This window comes from Neofelis nebulosa, chromosome 11 (assembly GCF_028018385.1).
Source record: "Neofelis nebulosa isolate mNeoNeb1 chromosome 11, mNeoNeb1.pri, whole genome shotgun sequence".
Taxonomy (NCBI): Eukaryota; Metazoa; Chordata; class Mammalia; order Carnivora; family Felidae; genus Neofelis; species Neofelis nebulosa.
Window position 1 is genome coordinate 28,090,484 of NC_080792.1, and position 19,651 is coordinate 28,110,134.

Consider the following 19,651-nt stretch of genomic DNA (forward strand, 5'->3'; position numbering starts at 1 on the left):
AGAGGAAAAAAAAAAGTGTTGAGGACATCTAAAAGGAATTCAGCTTCAGATCTTACCCATGCCCACTAGTATCATCTGGGAAGTCATAAAAAGCTTTTGTTCTTTCTACTTGAGACAAAGAAAATTTAATTTTATAATGAAATATTTAAGATATACATAAAAGTGTAAAGAACATATACCTGTGTCCCCCCCTTACCCAACTTAAGAAATTTTGCCCATAAAGTTGAAGTCCCTGTGTCCCCTCCTTCCCTTCTGGCAGTAACCATTACCCTGAATTTGGTATTTATTATTCTCATGAATTTCTTTATACTCTTACTGCACGTGTATATATCTTTTATCAAAATATGGTATTTTTTAAGCTTCATATAAGCAGCATCATGTAACACATATTCTGAAATTTGCTTTTTCTCCACTCCACACTGATTTAACTATGTTGATAAAACTGCTATATGAATAGAGATCTAGTTCGTTAATTTCCACAGTGGCTAAACATTGTATAAATACACTGTTTGTCCATCCCACAGATGAACATCCATGTTGAAATAGCCAAAAACTGGGAAAAATGACACTAAACATTTTTGAACACATGAAATAGCTTCTCTAGAACCATGGCTTTCCTTATCTTTTTGACTGCAACCCACAGTAAAAGAAATACATCTTATATCTTGACCCTATGCAGACATATACTTGTGTGTAGGTGTGATCAGCATGTAACAAAAGCTTCATATAACAATACTATCTGTTAACTGCTGTGTTATATTCCCTTAAATAAACAAAAGATGGCTTACAGACACTAAATTGATTTCATGACTTCCCTGTATAGGTTTTCAACATGGTTTAAAACCTGTTCAAGAGAATCAGCCCAAGGAGTGAATTTTGTTGGTCCTGACATGTCTTAGCTCAGGATGCTATAGCAAAATACTATAGAGTGGGTGGCTTAAATAACATTTTTTCTCACAGTTCTGGAGGCTGGACATCCAAGACCAGGGTACTAAACATGGTCAGATTCAGCTAAGAGCCTTCTTCCTGCATACAGACAACTAGCTGCCTTCTTACTGTGTCCTCTAGCATGCAAAGCTCAGGTCTCCTGTCTTCTTATAAGAGCACTAATCCTATCATGGGCACTTCCCTGTTATCTAAACTTAATTACTGCCCAAGGGCTCCACCTCCAAACATCAGACGTGGGAGCAGGGTTTCAACATATGAATTGGGGGGTAGGGAAACACAAACATTCAGTCCATACATGAGGTATACACATATTCAGCTTTACTAGACAACTCCACTGTTTTCCAAAGTAGCCGTAGCAAATTATGCTTGCGCAAAAAGACAGGTTGTCACTGTTCTGCCTCCTGGTTGGATTTAAATGTACTCCTGATTTGCCTACACGAAATAGCATCCTGTAAAGTTTGTGTTTCCATAATTAGTGGTGCGCCCAAGCATCTTTCCTGTTTACTGGCCATCTGTATTTTCCTGTTCCACCAACTATGAGACAGGGAATCTATCCATGGAAAGAGAATCAATCAAACATTACCTTCTCAGGAAAACTTCCAATTCTTCTCAGGCCAGAGCAAAGTAGAATCAACAGCAAAAAGAATAAAGGAAAACTAGGTGGAGAAAAGACGTTTTGTTTTTCTTAGAGCTAAAAGCCCTAATTTGGCCCACAGGAAAAATCTGCTCTTGCAAAGTCTAGCCATGCAAACCTGGGTAAGTTGTTATTCTTCTGTTCTCGGTCTTCCAATCTGCAAAATTAGGATAACAATCTGTACCACTTCTTACTCCCATGTGGAAATTCTGAACTAAACATTCTTTTAAAACTTTGAAAATTAAGAGTTTGTAGAAAGTCAAGGTTCTATGGTGTTAGTCAGCCAGTGCCTTCCAAAAGCCTCAGGAAGATGATGGAACCATAGTCCTTCGAACAGCTTCCTAGAATGAGCTGCTGCCCTGAACTCTTGCATGAGAAGCCCGACAGCTCCTCAGAACATCAAACTATTACCTAAAATAATACAGTCCTACCTTTCAGTCTCAGAAAAGAGATCTAAAACATTCTTAATTTTATAGGTATGGAAATTAACTCCTCTTGGTCAGATGGCCTTTCTGGGGTCTCCTAGTCTCTGGTTCAGGCTTTTCATACACTAGCCACCACACCCTCTGGTCGAATGGCCCTTGTGCTGCAGATGCCAAGATCCATCCTACTGTCGGACTTGCCTGCTTGCGTCAGACTCCATCACAGGAGTGAAGGTTCAACAGTGAACAATACTCCACACCTTCCTGCTCTCAGGAGGGAGCCATCATGGAAAGGAAACAGAAATCTCAGGTGTCAATTATCAAAAGCACAAAAGAAAAAGCTGGTTATCATATAGCTTCTTTCACCAAAGAATAAGAGGCTGGACCGATACAATTTACAAGCAAGGGGCCATGATCTATGAGATCACATGGATTGTTGCTGCCATACCCCCCTTCTGAGGTTTGACTCCACAGCCGGCACTCGTTCTGACCCTTCACTCACCCACCCCACACCAAATGGGATCTCAAGGCTAGGCGGAAACGAAGAAACAGTGAATGCTCTTCACAACAGCAGTGCTGAACTGAACAGCAAATGGGTGCTCTTTCCGCATCACTATAATGCGTACAATCATCACTTGCATCTTTGTCTGAGCTCACTGTTCTTTCCAGTATTTTCGATTGCCGCCTTCTGCTCCAAGTGGATCCTCCCAGCCAAGGCTCCACAGTAGCCCAGGAACTTCTCAGATTCTGTGACTCGGTGCTCTCAAACATGGAGTCAAGGAAGTAAAGAAAATCATACCTACCAATGACCCAGGAAGATCACTCCTTCATAGATCAGTAATATAGTTAAGACAAGTCCTAGAAGAAAGTCACTTTACTTCGGCTGCAAAATTGGAGCTGAAGAGAGATATGCATATATTTGGTCAAAGACTTATCTAGAATTTTTCTCCAGAGTGAAGTTATAAATAGCTGCCATCTACCATGAAAAACATACCAATAAGGCAAGGCAAGGCAAGGCCAAAAGCTAGCCAAGAACAAAAGGAGGAAGGCAGAATGAGAGTAAGTACTTAGCCACAAATTATTTTACCTACTCGTTCTACAAATGCAGCATCGAAGGGCAAAAAAGTTAAAAGCAAGGGCCTAGATAAACAATTTTCTTCTAGAGTCCAAGAAAAGAAGAGTTTCTCACAGGCACTACTACATCTAAGTCTCAGATACAAGGTAGTACAACAGAACCATTCCAAAAACCTGAAAACATTTCCCCAACTGTTCACAGTGTATTTTCTAATTGTTACCAGGCCCCTTTCCAGTGCAAGTAGAACTAAAAAAATTCTTGAGGAACAATAAGAGATCGAGAAGTGGTATTTTAGGAAATATAGGCCTCATTCTCCCCACCTCCCCATTCCCCTTTACATGAAGATAAGTTACAAAAGTCATGAGATGCTAATATGGAAGTTCCTCTCATTTGTAGAACCAAATAATAAAACCAGAAAGTAGAATCAAATTAAAAGAAAAGTTCTTTAGGCTGTTTTTGAAACACCATACATTTGATTCAATGTTTGACCACGTGCAAAGTACATACAGTCACGGCGCCCTGTCCTGGTGCACTGGTCTCTGAGAAGTTAACTGTCAGCTGACCTTCAGTTCCCAGGAGCAAAGGTGCCTAGCACTAGGAGGCTTTCTGCTCTCTTTAGAATCTCACTGGTCCTAGCTGGGAAGGGACGCAGGGGCTACAGGACAGCCAGAGCAAAGCTACTTTTATCAAGACCTAATACCAACGGTCACTTGCAAAATATTTTGGGAGTAGGGCACAGCTACTGCTGGGAAAAAGTTGGCACATCGATAAGATCTGTTAACAAAATATAATCCGCTTTCACATCCAAAAGCTAACTTAGGAGCTGCTCCAGGCACCATCTAATTAACTGAAGCAGATAGAAAAAAAATCCTCAGAAATTATGATTGTTTAAATACACTCTATTTTATTTTGTCTTAAAATAGTTTAACCTTTATGCTACAGACTTATTTCAAAAAACAGAAAATCTTATCTTGCACCAAAAAATATATATATAACACTCTGTTTTATTATTATTTTTTCTCCAAAGACCATTAAATACTAAATGGAAACAAAAACTAAATAATGAATGTAAAGAAGAACCAAATTTTGTTTTAAAAACTAGAGTTGCACATTTTAAAACATTAATTCTAAGCAATGATTTGTCGTCACTGCATCAAGTCCACACTCACACTCCAGCAACAGCAGATCTGTTAACCACCAAGTGCATTGGTTCCTAGCCATACAATGGCTAACATTTCATTTTCATGGTAAGAGGAGCAAAAGGCTTCATATGACCTTTATACTCTTTAAAAAACAAAACAAAACAAAACAACAACAAAAATATTTCCTAGTTATCCAGTGATTTCTCTTTTAAGATCACTACCCTTTAAAATTTGTTAAAAGAATAAGAAGTATGTAGTGTTTTAAATAAAATGAAAAATACAACAGCAATGGACTAAAATACGTGATTATTTTAAACAAACAGTGCACAATCTGAGGAAGTTTGGTTAGGGCGCAATCATTTTTATATATACATGGAAGTCACATCATACACATACTGGAAAACAGAGATTAGGGGGCTCGTTGCATTTTAAAAAAAAGTTTAAACTAAAAGACAACATTGTGTCCCCAGCTCTTTCAAAAACTTTGTGACACAGTATAAAAAGCAGGCAACAAATTCATTTTGAAGTTACCTATGGTGGTGCTATTCTGCTAAAAGGAACAGTGAACGATGGACTAAGTTAGAAAATCAGACGGTTCATATTCACAACTGATGATAATAAAAGCAGAATTTATGCAATGCTCAACTGTAATAAATCCTGGAGTCCACTCAGTCTGGCCCCTTCCATCAGAATGGAAAGACAACTACTGGTGAGTAGATGTATATGCTCTAGGGCAGCCAGGATGACCTGAGAGCTAGTTACTGCTCTGTGGTTTCACACTGGAGGGGAGGGGAGGGAGGAGCTTAACTAAATTGGTGCCACAATCCAACCCGTGACCCAAGTGCACCACTTGAACAGAGACACTACTTTGAATAATGTTCTGTGGAGCATAAAGAAGTACTGATGCTACCAAATGCCAACACTTTAGTTAAAAAACAATTCCTTTAAAAGAAATTTCAAATGTCATTGGACTTGTTTCCCACAGAATTCTATCAGTAAAACACCTTGCCAGAAGCCACACCCTCACTCTTCTGGATCTGGCAATGAAAGAAGAGCTCAAACAGTCTCTCTACAGTTAGTAGGTGGAAAAATCCCAACCCTGTAGGGGGAAAAAAGCTGAGTGTTTCTACTATCCCTCCCTCTCCCCTTTTTGCATGTTAACTTCTAAATCGCTGTTCTGGCAACCGGTCGGGTAGTCAGGATGCTGAAACAGGGGCAGGTGTGGGAAAAGTGCAACCTGGTGTAAAAACACAAGGCCACAGCGCCCTGCTCCCAATCCACTGTGCATGTAGCACACCAGAAGAATTCTCTTTAGAAGATGACTATTGGGGGCTAAAGGAAGTGTGTCATGGGAAATCACCTGCTGTGTAGAATCAAACAAAACACACTATTAACATAAGAGTAGGTAATGTGAAAACATTCTTTAAAATGGGGCTCTGCCCTGATACTGGGGAAAAAATAAGCTGCAAAAACTTCAAGTCATATAATCCACTCTATACTTGTCCCAATGATTTTCCTGGAAAACACAGACCAGAAATTGTACATTTCTGCTTTGTCTAGCATTTTAATTCAAGTCAAAAACAATGTGTAACAGTAAAATTCAATAAATTAATCCTAAAGTAAAATGTGAAGGTCCAAGGATACACCAGTAGTGAATCTGCAGAAGGTCCTATTTAGCTCTGGCCTCTGGATCTTTGGTTTTTGTCTAGAACTGTGGCCATGTGAGAGATCTGATATATGAGGTGCTAAAACTTGAGGTTCATGATCTTTTAAAAGCCTGATTAAAACTAGATTGGCAGAAAAATATTAGTTGATGAAGAACAGAGGCCAGATCAAATGAGATGCTACGAGAGAAGACCAAAGAACACATGCTCATACCCATTCCCATGGAAGAGGTATATGGAATAACTAAAGCAGCAGGAAGAAGGGTAAAGGGATAAATGAGTCTTTATAGAAAAACTGGAGAAAAGGCCAGGCAGGTGGAGCCAGGCAGACTCTGACGCATGCACACGCAAGGGTGTCCCATTTGTCTCGGTGGCCACACCACTCCTACCCTGCACAGTCCCATGTGCAGAACAGGCGCTTGGTACATTTAGTATGTCCACTAAATGACAACTGAACATGGTACTTCTCGTGCTCTTAAGATAAGGAAGAGCCACCAAGGCATTTGGGGAGGGAGGCAAGGGCTACAGCAATGTTATATGGTAAATATGGAAACAACAACAACAAAAAGCAAACAAAAACCATGGAAAAACAAAAAGATGAGGTCTTCTAAGCCAATAGTACTTCACTCCTCCCCGTGCACAGTACATAGTGTTCTAACTAGGTATTGCTTGTAAAAGAATTCACTAGTAACTACAACATGTTATAGGAAAAAAGGTAGTAACTAATGCCACAAAACTCCAACACTGGCATTTCCTGAATTCCCTGAAGCTCCTAACCACCCTTTGCTTATTTAGATACTGTAAAACCTACAGTGTCATTTATGTGCTTTGCATCTGGTTTCTTATGGTTCATTTTGATTTTTCCACTTTTAGATGGTAGAGGAGAAAAATACCCAAATATAGCATCAGGTCTATTTCAGCTCAAGCGTTACTTAAAACAGTTGTTGTACATCCTTTACAGAGAGACCAGCTATGAAAGAAGGCACTGCCTTCTCAGACTTGTAAGTGCCCACAGTCTTAGAGACGAAGACAACTTTTCATATTCTACTTAAGTAACAGGTTTCTGTGTTCTCCTGTTATGTAAACAAACCAGGAAAAAAAAGCTGAGGGACAAAGATTTTCTTACTGATCTCTCAATGCTCTCCTTACATGCCCAGAAAACCTCATGGGTATCTAACTGAAATGCCTCTGCCCCAAAAGGAGACATTTTCCAAAAAATTATGAATTATTGCAACAAGGAGACCAACTAAGTCACCTTAGCAGTATTTATAAACACAAAGGGGCATATCAATTATTTGTGCTGTGGGAAATCAGCCAGGAGCAAAGTCAGGAAAGAAGGCAGAAGACTCAAGCTAAAAGAAAAGTAATACTTCTGTCTTCTATTTTTAAGGACAGGTTTTCAAATGCACATGCCCTACTAGGTGCCAATAAGGACTGACTAAATGTGTGCAAATGCCCTAAGGTAGGAGTGCCAATGGGTGGGCTGACAGTGGTCAAGGCTAGATATTAATTTTATTACACAGAAAAATAAATACAAGATTCAAAAACTGAAATCCATTTCACCTGGTAGTTAAAATATTATTCTAAAAGGAAGGCAGAGTTTCCTAAGATTGAAAGTCACCAAGTAAAATGAAGTTGTCTAAGTTGTCTAATAAAATTCATCATTCTCCTATTCCTACTGAGGGAAAGAAGAAATTCTTTTCTCTGTGCTAAGTTATTTTCCTAAGTGACTTCTTTTAATTAAAAAAAAAAAAAAGGAAGTGGGGGGCAATTTTCCATGAGTTTGGATTATACAAATGCCACAAACAGCTTCTGAGGCTGAAGCTATGACAATGAACTTCCATGTCACAAAGAGGAGGAGGAAAAGGAAGGGAACAGTGCAGAGGAGACACAGTGACATTGTATTACAGTAGGTATTTACGTCTGCTATCCTCATCCAAGGTAAGATCAACAACTTCCGCAGGTGAAGCCCAAGTCTGCTGGGGAGTCACAGCAGTCCATGACTGTGTTTGCCGGGTGCTGACATACTGCGTGCCCGAGCCATGCTTCCACGAAGAAACACTCTGAATCACACCTCCTCGAGGATGAACACACCTGCAATTGAGATGAAGAATAAAAGTATAAGCATGGTTAATCCCACTGTAGGAAAAATATAAGGCAATATGGCTTCACTAGCACTGAATGATACCTTCACAAAGATAAGCCTATAGGAGTCTGTGAAATGTGAGTCTGTGAAACTTCCAACCAATATCCTTCCCTTTTTCCTCCCTATTTGTCTCCCTCCTTGCCTTTTGTCAAGTTTAGTCTAAAAGTGTCAGAAACTCCTGAGTTATGTCTAGATCTGTTACTGACAATGCATAGATAACATGATGTTTCTCTGAACACATTTAAACCTCTGGGGTCTTCAGGACAGGGCAGAATACGAACCCAGAGCAAAACTGGGATACCCAAACAATCTTAATCTAACCAAACGACATGGTAAGAAATGTAAGTACAAGCTGTTTTAAAATAAGTCCTATGCCATACTGGGAAGAATACCTTCAAAGACAGTATTAGTAATACTCTTTTACAGACTGGATTTCTAGAAGTCTGTAAGTACTAGGTCATGCATAAAGGATCAATTTTCCTTATCCTGAAGGTCACAACAGAACACTTGGCTCATTCATCTGAAGTGCTTACGTGCTTTAGTTCAGTGAAAGTAGCAAGGTTGAAGTACTCAGTTAAGGTTCTTTAAAAGTGCTTTATCAGAGGGACAGAACTGCCTTGGTGATAAATCTCACCAAAAGCTCACTGGAAGAAAAAGGTTTCGAAACACTGACATAATGAATTCCACATTCCAGTCAAATGATAAAACTGAGCCTCCAGGATGAATCACTGAGTAACTGGATTCAGATGAGAGGAAGGCAGGCACTCAAGCTATCATTGCTACTTTTGTTCTCACATCCATCACATCCCTATGTAATATACGTAAGAAGTGACACTTGGCAGGATTCTAGTCACATTAACTACTACAGTGGATCTTGAACAGCTGTTTAACAACCTGTGTACAATAAGCGATGCTGGGTCACTTGAGAATTCCAGCTTTGATACACTGCTACCTGCACTGCCAGGTTCAAAAAAACATTAGGGTAACAATGGACAAATTTTAGCTGCAGAACTGCCCCAGGACCCCTAAGCTCCTGGAAAGAGGTCCTGTTCTTACAAAGGTAGCTTGAAAACTACTCCCTTACCGAGTGAGGTGCCGAAAAACAGATCCCTCGGGGCCAGAGCAGAGCAGGGGGCAGAAGGTAGATTTGTTACCGTACCAGAGGCCCATCATCTGTTGAGAATGGGTTAAGTAGCTACTAGCCCAGAGGCTACTATGTTTTCAAAGATTAGCCAGTGAAAAGCATTAAAATAGGAGACATAAAGTCCAAAGGCTAATCCAGATCTGTCCAACGCATTAAGTACACTCAGATGGAAGTGATCATGTAATCACGGAAGAATGTCAGCCAAAGGAGTCCATTCAATGTTTACAGAAACAGTTTTGATGACTGATGGCATAGAATACTGTTTCTTAAGCAGTCTCACCTCACTGGACAATCCCAACAGACCTATGAGGTAGATGTGGAAGTTACTATCCATACTCAATCGAAAGCAAAACGGAGGGTTAAAGCGGTTACATGATTTGCCCAGGGTCATACTGCATGACAGTGGTGGGCCAAGGAGCTTCAAGCCAGGTCTGATGTGGAGTCCAATGCTTTTCACAACATCACGCTGTCACTTCACAAATGTGTATGTTAAGTCAGGTAAGGCAAAACACAGTGAGAGTCAGCAGAGTGCAAAGATAGGCCCAGATTAACGACTTAAAAATATAAAGTTCTTCAATAATTCAAAAGCTCATCTGTATAAGTACTAATTAAAGTAATCGTAGCTAGAAATTTAGTAGAATTCAGAGAATGAATGACTACAGAGAGAATCGATGTCATCTTTGGCAGAATTCCTAGAAATACTTCTGAAAATAAAGAGGTATTTAGTCCCAACTGTTACTCTACACTGCTCCCTAAGTAATCATACAAGGGACTGACTTTATAAGGGATCTGAGCCAATCTGCTCATTTTACAGAAGAGAAAACCAAGGCCAAAAGGCAACTGTCCAGGGTCTGAAGCAAGGTAAGCACAGAACCCAAACAAAACGAGGTCTCCGGCAGGGAGTTTATTTTCCACTAAGTAACTATGCCTTCCTCAGACTACAGCTGAAGTACTGTACTGTGTCTGGTTGTAAGGAGCACTGCTTAGCCCCTGGGAGTCATTACAGCAAAGCAGATTCTAGAAGGTACTGATACTATACAAGAGTGAGAGGTGTAGAGCCACTATTTACTACTGAGGAATGATGGATAGAGGGAGAATAAGGAGATGAGGCACTTCAACTATCTAAATTAGATCACTTCTGTAGTTATGTTACAAATGATTCCAGTTACTGGAAACTAACTTGGACTACTTTAAGCAAAAAACAGAATTTGTTGGAAAGACACTTGAGGACCTCAAAGAACCTAAGGATGATGGGATAACTAGGCCTCATTCACTGGACTCAAGCCCCAACCTCTCAGTCTGTTTCTCTTATTTCAAAATTTTAGATTCTCTGGAGAATGTGATGATTCCATCTTTAGTCAAAAGTTCTCCTGGCTCCCATTTAACTGTAACTAGAAGGTCAATTCCCAAAGAAGGGAGAATCGCCATGGAAGAAGGTGGCTACTCCATCTTGTACAGAGATCTCAAGAGCAGACTAACAACCATCAATCAGTTTACAGAGGGAAGCTTTAGGTGATCATGACTATGCAACAATTACAACTACTATCAAATGGAATCAACTTCCTTTTACGCTCTCAAGCAAGTGCTGGGACATCTATTAGGAATACGAAAGAGTATTCTAAGAAGACTTCTAAGGTTATCATTGAGTTTAAAATTTTTAAGAATACAGGCAAAACTCTCCTTTTAGAAGTCACGGGGTGCAGTGGTGGGAAGGCTCTGACAAGATGGTGCAAGAGGGACTTCTGTTTTTTGTTTTTGTTGTGTTGTTTTGTTTTGAGAGAGAGCAAGCAAGCCAGACAGCAAGCACAAGTGGGGGAGTGGGGTAGGAGGGGCAGAGAGAGGGAGACAGATGATCCCAAGCAGGCTCTGCCCTATGAGCACAGAGCCTCCTGTGGGACTTGAACTCACGAACCGTGAGATCATGACCTGAGCAGAAATCAAGAGTTAGCTGCTTAACTGACTGAAACACCTACGTACCCCGAGACTTCTGTTTCTTGATCAGAGTGCTAGTTACCGGAGTATGGGCAGTTTGTAAAAACTAAAGCGTACATTTATGACTTTTCTAAGTGTGTTAAAGTCAATAAAACACTCAAAAAATTTTTTATGATTTAATGACCTCAATCATCTTAAATAAAATGGTAGCTAAGAGATGGATGAGGCCAGAACAAGGCTTTTAACACATTCCCTTTTTAAATACACAGCAAAAGGACTCATGCTGGTAAACAAAGAGTGCTGGAGAAACATTTCAACTATTTTATAAGACGGTGTACATTATAGATCAACTTATACCAGATAGGGAAAGGTTTCAGGAGGAAAAGGGACCAGAACAATTGTTATAAGCCCTACAGAGATGCCCTATAAAAACAGAAGTGAGAGACTCAAAATTTTGTTAAGTCTATGCAAATAAAATACACAGTTTCAGGTATTAACACATACCCTTTCCCTGTATGATGAAAGACACGGAGTGGGAACATACTCAGCTGTTTTTAAGTTTGTTTGTTTATTTTGAGAGACAGTGAGCGAATAAGCGGGAGAGGGGCAGAGAGAAGGGGAGGGAGAGAGAAACCCAAGCAAGATCCACGCTATCAGTGCAGAGCCCAATGCAGAGCTCAACCCCATGAACTGTGAGATCATGACCCAGGCAGAAATAAAAAGTTGAATGCTTAACCTACTGAGCCACCCAGGAGTCCCATACTCAGCTGTTTTTTTAATTCATCCAAACTAATTCTAGTGTAGATACAGGCTTTGTTTTCACAAAGCATTTAATCTGCATATGATTGACAATAGGTACAAAACATAATCTAGAGTCATATTTTGAGTCCTATATTCAAGAAAATGCTTAGGACTCACTTCCCCCCAAAAAACCTACTTTATAAACAGTAAATTTTGATAGAATAATTTCCTGCTCTTCATATACTGAAACCAATAAAGGAGAGACTTCACAGTGGAAAAGAAAAAACAGAGAAAGAGGGCAGGCTCTCATGGTCAGCTTTAATACAGTTCATTTACTATCCTAAGAAAACAACATTAAATATTAATCATTTTTGCTCTCATTTACAGAGCCTGAACATGACCTCTTAGATAACATTCCTACTTATTTTTCCTAGCTAAAGATGAAGTGAATCTTCGTGGCTTCAGAGAAATGCCTGTCTGCCTCCCCTGCTTTTTTAGGGTTAATGTTTACAATTAGTTCTAGGAAGCAATCGTCTTAAATGCAAAATGCTTCTAGCATCAACTCTTCTGTTGTGGGATGAACCAACATTAAGACAAATGAACACAGGACCAAAGACTACAGTGAGTGAGGTTAGGATCTGATTATTCCCAAAAGCCACAGAGGACAGGTATCAAAGAAACTGTTCTAACAGTTCCGTAACAGAAAGATCTGTGCTATATCCATTTATCTTCCTAGGGCAATTACCAATGAAGCTGGTAGAAGAAAAGGAAAAAGGAAAAAGAAAAGTATCGGCATGAGGGCCATAAATTAAAAGTTCTGGCAAAATTAAGTGGGCACAGAGGAGCTAGAGGTGCTGGAAAAGTCTCTATCTCATTGGCAAAGAACATCTTGTGAAACTGGACTGTCCAAAAATTAACTCCTAGAAATGATAACATTTAGGTAACACAGAGAGTTAATTACAACAATACAAGGCAGCCATAAAAGATGCATTCAAACCATTAGTTCAGAAGGCATGCTTTCTAGTCTATGATTAGAAGAAACACAGAAGCTAAAGGAACATATCAAATCTAAATTAAAAGAGCAGGTAAAGACATTAACATGCAAGAAAAGAAAAACTTAAAAAAAAAAAAGACACACTGTAACTAAAATTACTGAGTGCAATGTCAAACAAAATTCTTCCAATAAGGAAAAACGGCAATGCAATGCAAATCAGAGCATTCCCAAAGAGAAAAGCTCAAGAACCAATTCTGAGTTTTTAAAAACTCTCAGCCCACAACAAGGTAGAATATCAAAAAAAAAAAATAAGAACAGGACAATTAAATCCAAACAAAACATCTATGCATGCAAATCAAATTAGAACAAAAAGATGTGGATCAAAACCTAAAACCTTTTTCCAAGCGATAACCCTGCCAGAAGCCCATCAATACTTCATAACTGCAACCCTAGACCTGTAAAAGAAATAAATTCCAGATGAGATACAGGCAGCCAAAAGAGTAACTCTGAAGCAACCAACAAGAAAACTTCTCCCCCCACCTGCTCCTCAGCTTTTAATCTCAATTATTTGAAAGATTATCATGCTTCCTCTAAAGAAAGTGCTAGAAAATGTTCAGAAAGACACAAAAGAGCCAGTAAGACTCTATTCAGTCCTCGACCCAAAGACCAAAATAAAAGACCCTCTCAGAATGACACAAGCGTCAGCTCAAAGTACTCTAACGAAACTTCTCAACGCCAACATTCTATTGTATGGGCAGCATTAACCACCACTGAGATTTCATAATACATTTGTCACCTCTAAGACCGTATTTCCACAGGATTCAAACCAAAGTATCAGAATACATCTTTATGCTTCAGAGCCTGTAAGGAAAAAGTCCTTGAAAGTAATGTTATGTACTGTATGTTATTTAAAATGTAGTCAGCCACTTGACTTAGTTCAAGAGTGGAACAAACATATCTATAGAGTAAAATGACAATCTGGATAAAAGACCTAATAAGTATGGAGAAGGGTGTACTAGACAAAGTGTGTGTGTGTGTGTGTGTGTGTGTGTGTGTGTGTGTGTGTGTGTTGGGAGTGGGTAGGAACTTAAAATTTTAATTTCTGAGTTTTAAGAGAAATATAATGATAATTTTAACTCCGGATACCAAAAATATTGGTAGAAAACAAGAAGCTAAGGAGTTCATGATGGAAGAAAAGTTGAACAAAGAAGCCAAGAAGAAGGGTGGCTCACTCTGTAACATTTGTAGGCACAAGAAACAGTAAAGAAGCGAGACTTGATATAAGTTAATACAGAACTGAACCAAGTAACATGTTTTGAGAGAGAAAGAGATTAAGTAATAAGCAACACAGGTTATTACCCACTCTTTGCTACTTCAGTAGGAACACATGACTAACAGTGAATTAAAATTTGAAATGTAACTCAAGACAAAATTGGTGAATGGAGAATGTGCAAACTGAAGATAATTTACCTGTATCAATCTGTTAATAGGCAAGGTAAGGTTTACAGTAGGGAATAAAAGGATACTCATGTCTTCTTTATTGCAAGGAACAATGGTGAAATAAATAATGGCAAACACATGCTAAAGTAAAGGAAAAAAACCAGAAGGTCTATAGTCTTTCATCTAAAGAGGTTAAGTCAACATGAAGGGAACAGATTAAAAAAAAGAGAGAACAGGAAAAAGTACTTGATTAAGGCAGAAAAAAAAAAAAAGAAAAAAGAATGAGATTAAGGAAAGACAGAAGAACGAAAATTCTTTCCCACCAGAAAAGGAGAAATAATCATTAAACACAGGAAAGAAAAAAGGAAGCACCTATGCAGGAATACTTCTGGCATAAACACAGGACAGAAGATAGAAGTGGTTAGGTCTGATAAAGTGAACTGGCCGCTTTTGGGGAGAAGACATGTTAAACTATGACATAATTTTACAACCTTAAAGTCCCAACAGGTATGACCTGAAAAATGCTCTCAGAAAGTAGAATCAGTTCTCACTAAGACAAAGGTACCTTCGATTTATACGCATGTGTATTTTGCCTGCGCTCTCTCCTCCTAAGTTCACTTTTTATATAAACAACAGAAGAAATGTTGGTGAATGTTTTCCTTTCTAACCAAAGAGTAAAATCATATCTAAGAGCCAGGTAATGTAGATATTGTGTAGATATATGTATCTACTTGGGGAAATCAGGAAAAAAAATCAGAATTTAACTCTTGCAGCATAGAAGAAAAGTTGTTTGCTATATAGAACACAGATTTTCTGGAGTCTAAATTTTTGTTTTCTATGTAAGTGTGTGTGTGTGCGTGTGTGTGTGTGTGTTAAATGTTCCTCAGGAATACCTCTGAGAGGACTATAACCAATTCTTAGGAACACTATCTAAAGCAAGAATCAGCAAATGTTTTTCTACACAGGGCTAGACAGTTAATTACCTTAGGCTTTGAGGGCTATCAGGTGTCTGTTGAAACTTCTTCTCAACTCTGCCACTGGAATGCAACAGCAGCCACAAACAATATGTAAATGAACAAGCATGGCTCCATCCCAATAAAATTTTATTTATGGATAAATATACTGTATTTACGTGAATTTCGTAAAACTTTTACAAGTCATAAAACATCATTCTTCTTTTGATCCCGTCCGCCCTCAACCATTTCACAATGTAAACTAGGGGCGCCTGGGTGGCTCAGTGGGTTAAGCATCTGACTCCAGCTCAGGTCATGATCTTGGCAGTCTGGGAGTTCAAGCCATGCGTCCAGCTCTGTGCTGACAGCTCAGACCCTGGAGCCTGCTTTGGATTCTGCATCTCCCTCTCTCTGCCCCTCCCCTGCTCACACTCTGTCTCTCTCTCAAAATATTAAATACTAAAAAAAAAAAAAATTTTTTTTTTTTAATTAAAAAGTAAACTAGTCTTAGCACAAGGTCCATATAAAAACAGGCAGCAGACCAGTGGGCTATAGTTTGCTCACCCCTATCTTTAAGAATGACAAACTTCAAAAGTTATTTTCATAACTCTAGACAAATTTGATGTCTTGTGGCTTTTAATCCTAAAAATAGGACTGCCTGAGTCACATGAACATCACTAGAAATATACTATGTTAGGAATAGACCAAAGTAACTCGCAGGTTTTAATGAATGACAAGAAGAGGTGCTTTAGGAAACAAGCAATACAGGTATGATGTCAGATGTATATTTCCCAATTGTTTGCTCCCAACACATTTCAAAATAAAGTGAAAGGCAAGAAAATATGAATGACAGGGGGAAAGGTAGGATGACACTTATGCCATAAGAGAAAAATCTGTCAAGGTATCTAGACATTTGCTAAAAATAGGAGGAAAACATCAGTTCTATTTCACATGCATATATGGTTGAGATGTTCTTGATAGAAGATGCAACACATTCTCAAGCTCATTATCATGTCTAATCAAAAAGCATTTTCTAAGCCACAGGAAGCTACAAGATAGCTCCCACCATTCATGCCAGCCATGCCATGAGGACTACCACTTTCTTCTCACTTTATGGTTAAAATCAAATTCACATTTAAAATATCAGAATGCTCCACTGAATGTCCTACCTTGCATGTTCCTGAACTCCCACAATCTCCACTTCACTATCTGAAGAGGCAATATTAATTTCTTCATTGAGTGGTACATTGCCAGCCGATGTCTTGTCACTTGCTAGGAATCCTGGATCCAAATGACCTGAGAGAGAAGGGGGGTAAAATAAGCACTACAGTCTGACTTCTTACAAGCAGCAAGAAACACTCATTGACAGATTTCCCATCCAGGTTAATCACAGAAACAGAACTGCCATATGAGAGCTTGGCAGAGTGAAACTGTCAAGTCTCTCATTCTCTATTCATTAGGAGGAAAAAAAAACTAGGTACTTTAGTAAATAGGTATATATAAACTATGATAATACTCTTATATTTTATTCCGTAATGCTTTTTGGATTCAACTCTAGTCTCCTTTTAAATGACCTGTATAACAGGTTTGTCACCACCTAGAGGGCAGTAAGGTTCTCTACTGCTTACTGGTAAATTTTATTATTTATTTATTTACTTACTTACTTATCTATTTATTTATTTTTAAGTAGGCTCCACAACCATTGTGGGGCTTGAACTCATGACCCTGATATCAGGAATCACAACTCTTCTGACTGAGCCAGCCAGGCACCACCACCACCACCACCCCCCCAGGGTAAATTTTAACAGAACAAAATTCTAAAGCAGAAAAGCTCAAAGGCATAAATAGAATAAATAACAGAGGTACTCATTAATATCATATTTACACTGGAATGCTTTATGAAAGTTTTAACAAACTTCTTTTAAACAACTTTAACAGTTTTTCTCAAAAGGAATGTAGAATTGACAAAATCTGACCCAAAACCATGTCTAAAAGAAAAGGCTAGAGGCAGATCACAATTTTTGTTCTGAGCAACTAAAACATAACCTGTACGTTGCTGACAGCTCTTATTAGAAAGAAACCACATATTCTGAAAAAGCACAACAATTTGTGGCAGCGGGACATTTAAGAACTTTTCCGCAAGGGGCTTCACAAAGCATCTATTACACGGTAGAATATAACATTCTCCCAACTCACAGAAAACATGAGCTTCACAGAACTCTCTCTCAACAAAGGCTAAGAGCATAACATCAAAGTATACAGCCATATAAACAATTCTAACAAAAGTTAAAATAAATAGTTCAGCCTATGTATCCAGCTCTTAAATGTTCTGACCTTTATGAAACAGAATATCTAGGAGTCAACATGAAATAAACCAAGTTGCAACAGGCACAAATTTTCAATTACTCTTTAAAGGGTATTTTTATTTAAATATATTATCATCTGATACAATACTGTTCCTCCATATTTAAAAAAAAAATCCTTGGGGCGCCTGGGTGGCGCAGTCGGTTAAGCGTCCGACTTCAGCCAGGTCACGATCTCGCGGTCCGTGAGTTCGAGCCCCGCGTCAGGCTCTGGGCTGATGGCTCAGAGCCTGGAGCCTGTTTCCGCTTCTGTGCCTCCCTCTCTCTCTGCCCCTCCCCCGTTCATGCTCTGTCTCTCTCTGTCCCAAAAATAAATTAAAAAAAAAAAAAAAAAAAAAAAAAAAAACGTTGAAAAAAAAAAAAAGAAAAAAAAAATCCTTGGTGACACCTCATATAAACGAAGCACGTATCAGTAAGATTTTACACACACAACTCTCCCTTCTCCCTCCATCACCTTCACATCATTCATACCAATGTTTCAAGGTCACTGAGAAACCTTGTACTTCCATACTCCTGCGAACTTTTAGTATAACCCTCTTGGAAAATGATACACAGTCACAAGGCAAAAGTCTTACAATTTCTATACCCTCTGACCTTGTAATCCCATCCCTGAGAATTTAATTTAGTCCAAGGGAAAAAACTTTAAATAAGCAAAATGTTATGAGGTCCAAAGATAGTGACTACAGTCTATGTAGAAACTTGGGGAAACATATGCATAACACAGAAAGTGTCACGTACAACACTTTAAAAATATTTTGGTGCTGGGTAAAAGTTGTAAAAAGCAATCAAGCTTGACTTGGACTGTGGGTCTTTTTTACAATTCTTTAATATTACTTTTACTTTTTTCTTCAATTGAACACGACGCAGATGAGAAAAAAGACTAAAAAGCTTAAAATGGCTTCCAGATACAACAGGTAATTGAGATTATATTACAGTTTGCAAGGGCTTCTTAAACTTTCTGTATTGACGAATAGCCCAAATAGATTCTACACACTGGCAGTGGGTAAATATCTTTGAACGTCACAAGCAAATGAAAGGTGGCATTCACCAGATAAAGCCCAGTTTTGTTAAATCTGGGTTGGTTGCTTAAATGAAGTATGGTTAAATCTTGATTTGGTAAACTCAGATTCTTGCTCTGATGCCAATACCTTGTTTGTGGCCAAGTCTTTTGTCTAATTTCTAGTTCAGTGTTGAAGTTAGAACTATCATCATATACACTATTCCTACTACACTTCTAGGAAAGAATGCAAATTGATAGTCTCTTTTTTCAAACCTTCAACTTGTCCATATTCAATCTTTTCAGCAGCCTTGCTTTGTGCAACTATAACAATTTGCTTCTTCTATTTGTTCCTACAATAAATACTTGTTTATGACATGCTATGCACTAGGTGCTACGAATACTACAGAGATCAAAGACAGGAGGTGCAGTGCCTATGCTCAACTCAATGAGCTCACGATATACCGATATACTTGGGGATTAGAAAAAGCAGTACATTATACTATGGCTTGAAAATTGCTGGGGGGTCTGGGGGGCTCAGTTGGTTCAATGTCCAACTCTTGATTTCAGCTCAGGTCATGATCCCAGGGTCGTGGGATCAAACCCCGCTTTGGACCGAGCATGGAGCCTGAGATTCTCTCCCTCTGCAGCTCGTTCTCTCTCTCTCTCTCTCAAAGTAAAAGGGGATGGCTCAGTCTGTTAAGTGCCCATCTCTTGATTTTGGCTCAGGTCATAATCTCACAGTTTGTGAGTTTGCACCCCGCATCGGGCTCCATGCTGATAGTGCACAGCCTGCTTAGGATTCTCTCTCTCCCTTTCTCTCTGCCTCTCCCCTGCTCACTTTCACTCTCAAAATAAACTTTTTTAAAAAGTTTAAAAAATAAAAAGGAAAAAAAAAGAAAATTGCTCAGAGAGCAATTTAAAGATATGGAAAAGGGCGGGAGTACCTGCGTGGCTCAGTCAATTAAGGGTCTGACTCTTGATTTCAGCTCAGGTCATGATCTCATGGTTCATGGGTTTGAGTCCAGCATCAGGCTCTGCACTAACAGTGTGAAG

At 38.9% G+C, this 19,651-nt stretch overlaps 1 protein-coding gene across 6 annotated transcripts in view; it reads right to left on the reverse strand.

Annotated features, from left to right (window-relative positions):
- Positions 1-3,957: 3,957 nt before the first annotated feature.
- The window catches only part of ARK2N (arkadia (RNF111) N-terminal like PKA signaling regulator 2N), an 87,058-nt gene continuing 71,364 nt past the window's right edge, over positions 3,958-19,651 (reverse strand). The window contains exons 4-7 of one of the 6 annotated variants that reach the window (XM_058692209.1): positions 16,405-16,531; positions 15,266-15,319; positions 13,237-13,297; positions 7,768-7,979 (exon numbers count right to left, since the gene is read on the reverse strand). In XM_058692209.1, coding sequence (XP_058548192.1) covers positions 13,270-13,297; positions 15,266-15,319; positions 16,405-16,531 — 209 coding nt within the window. In that variant the 3' untranslated portion in view covers positions 7,768-7,979; positions 13,237-13,269. Of the gene's footprint in view, positions 7,980-13,229; positions 13,298-15,265; positions 15,320-16,404; positions 16,532-19,651 lie in introns of all 6 variants that reach the window. The other 5 variants (XM_058692210.1, XM_058692207.1, XM_058692211.1 and 2 more) reach the window with 5 other exon arrangements.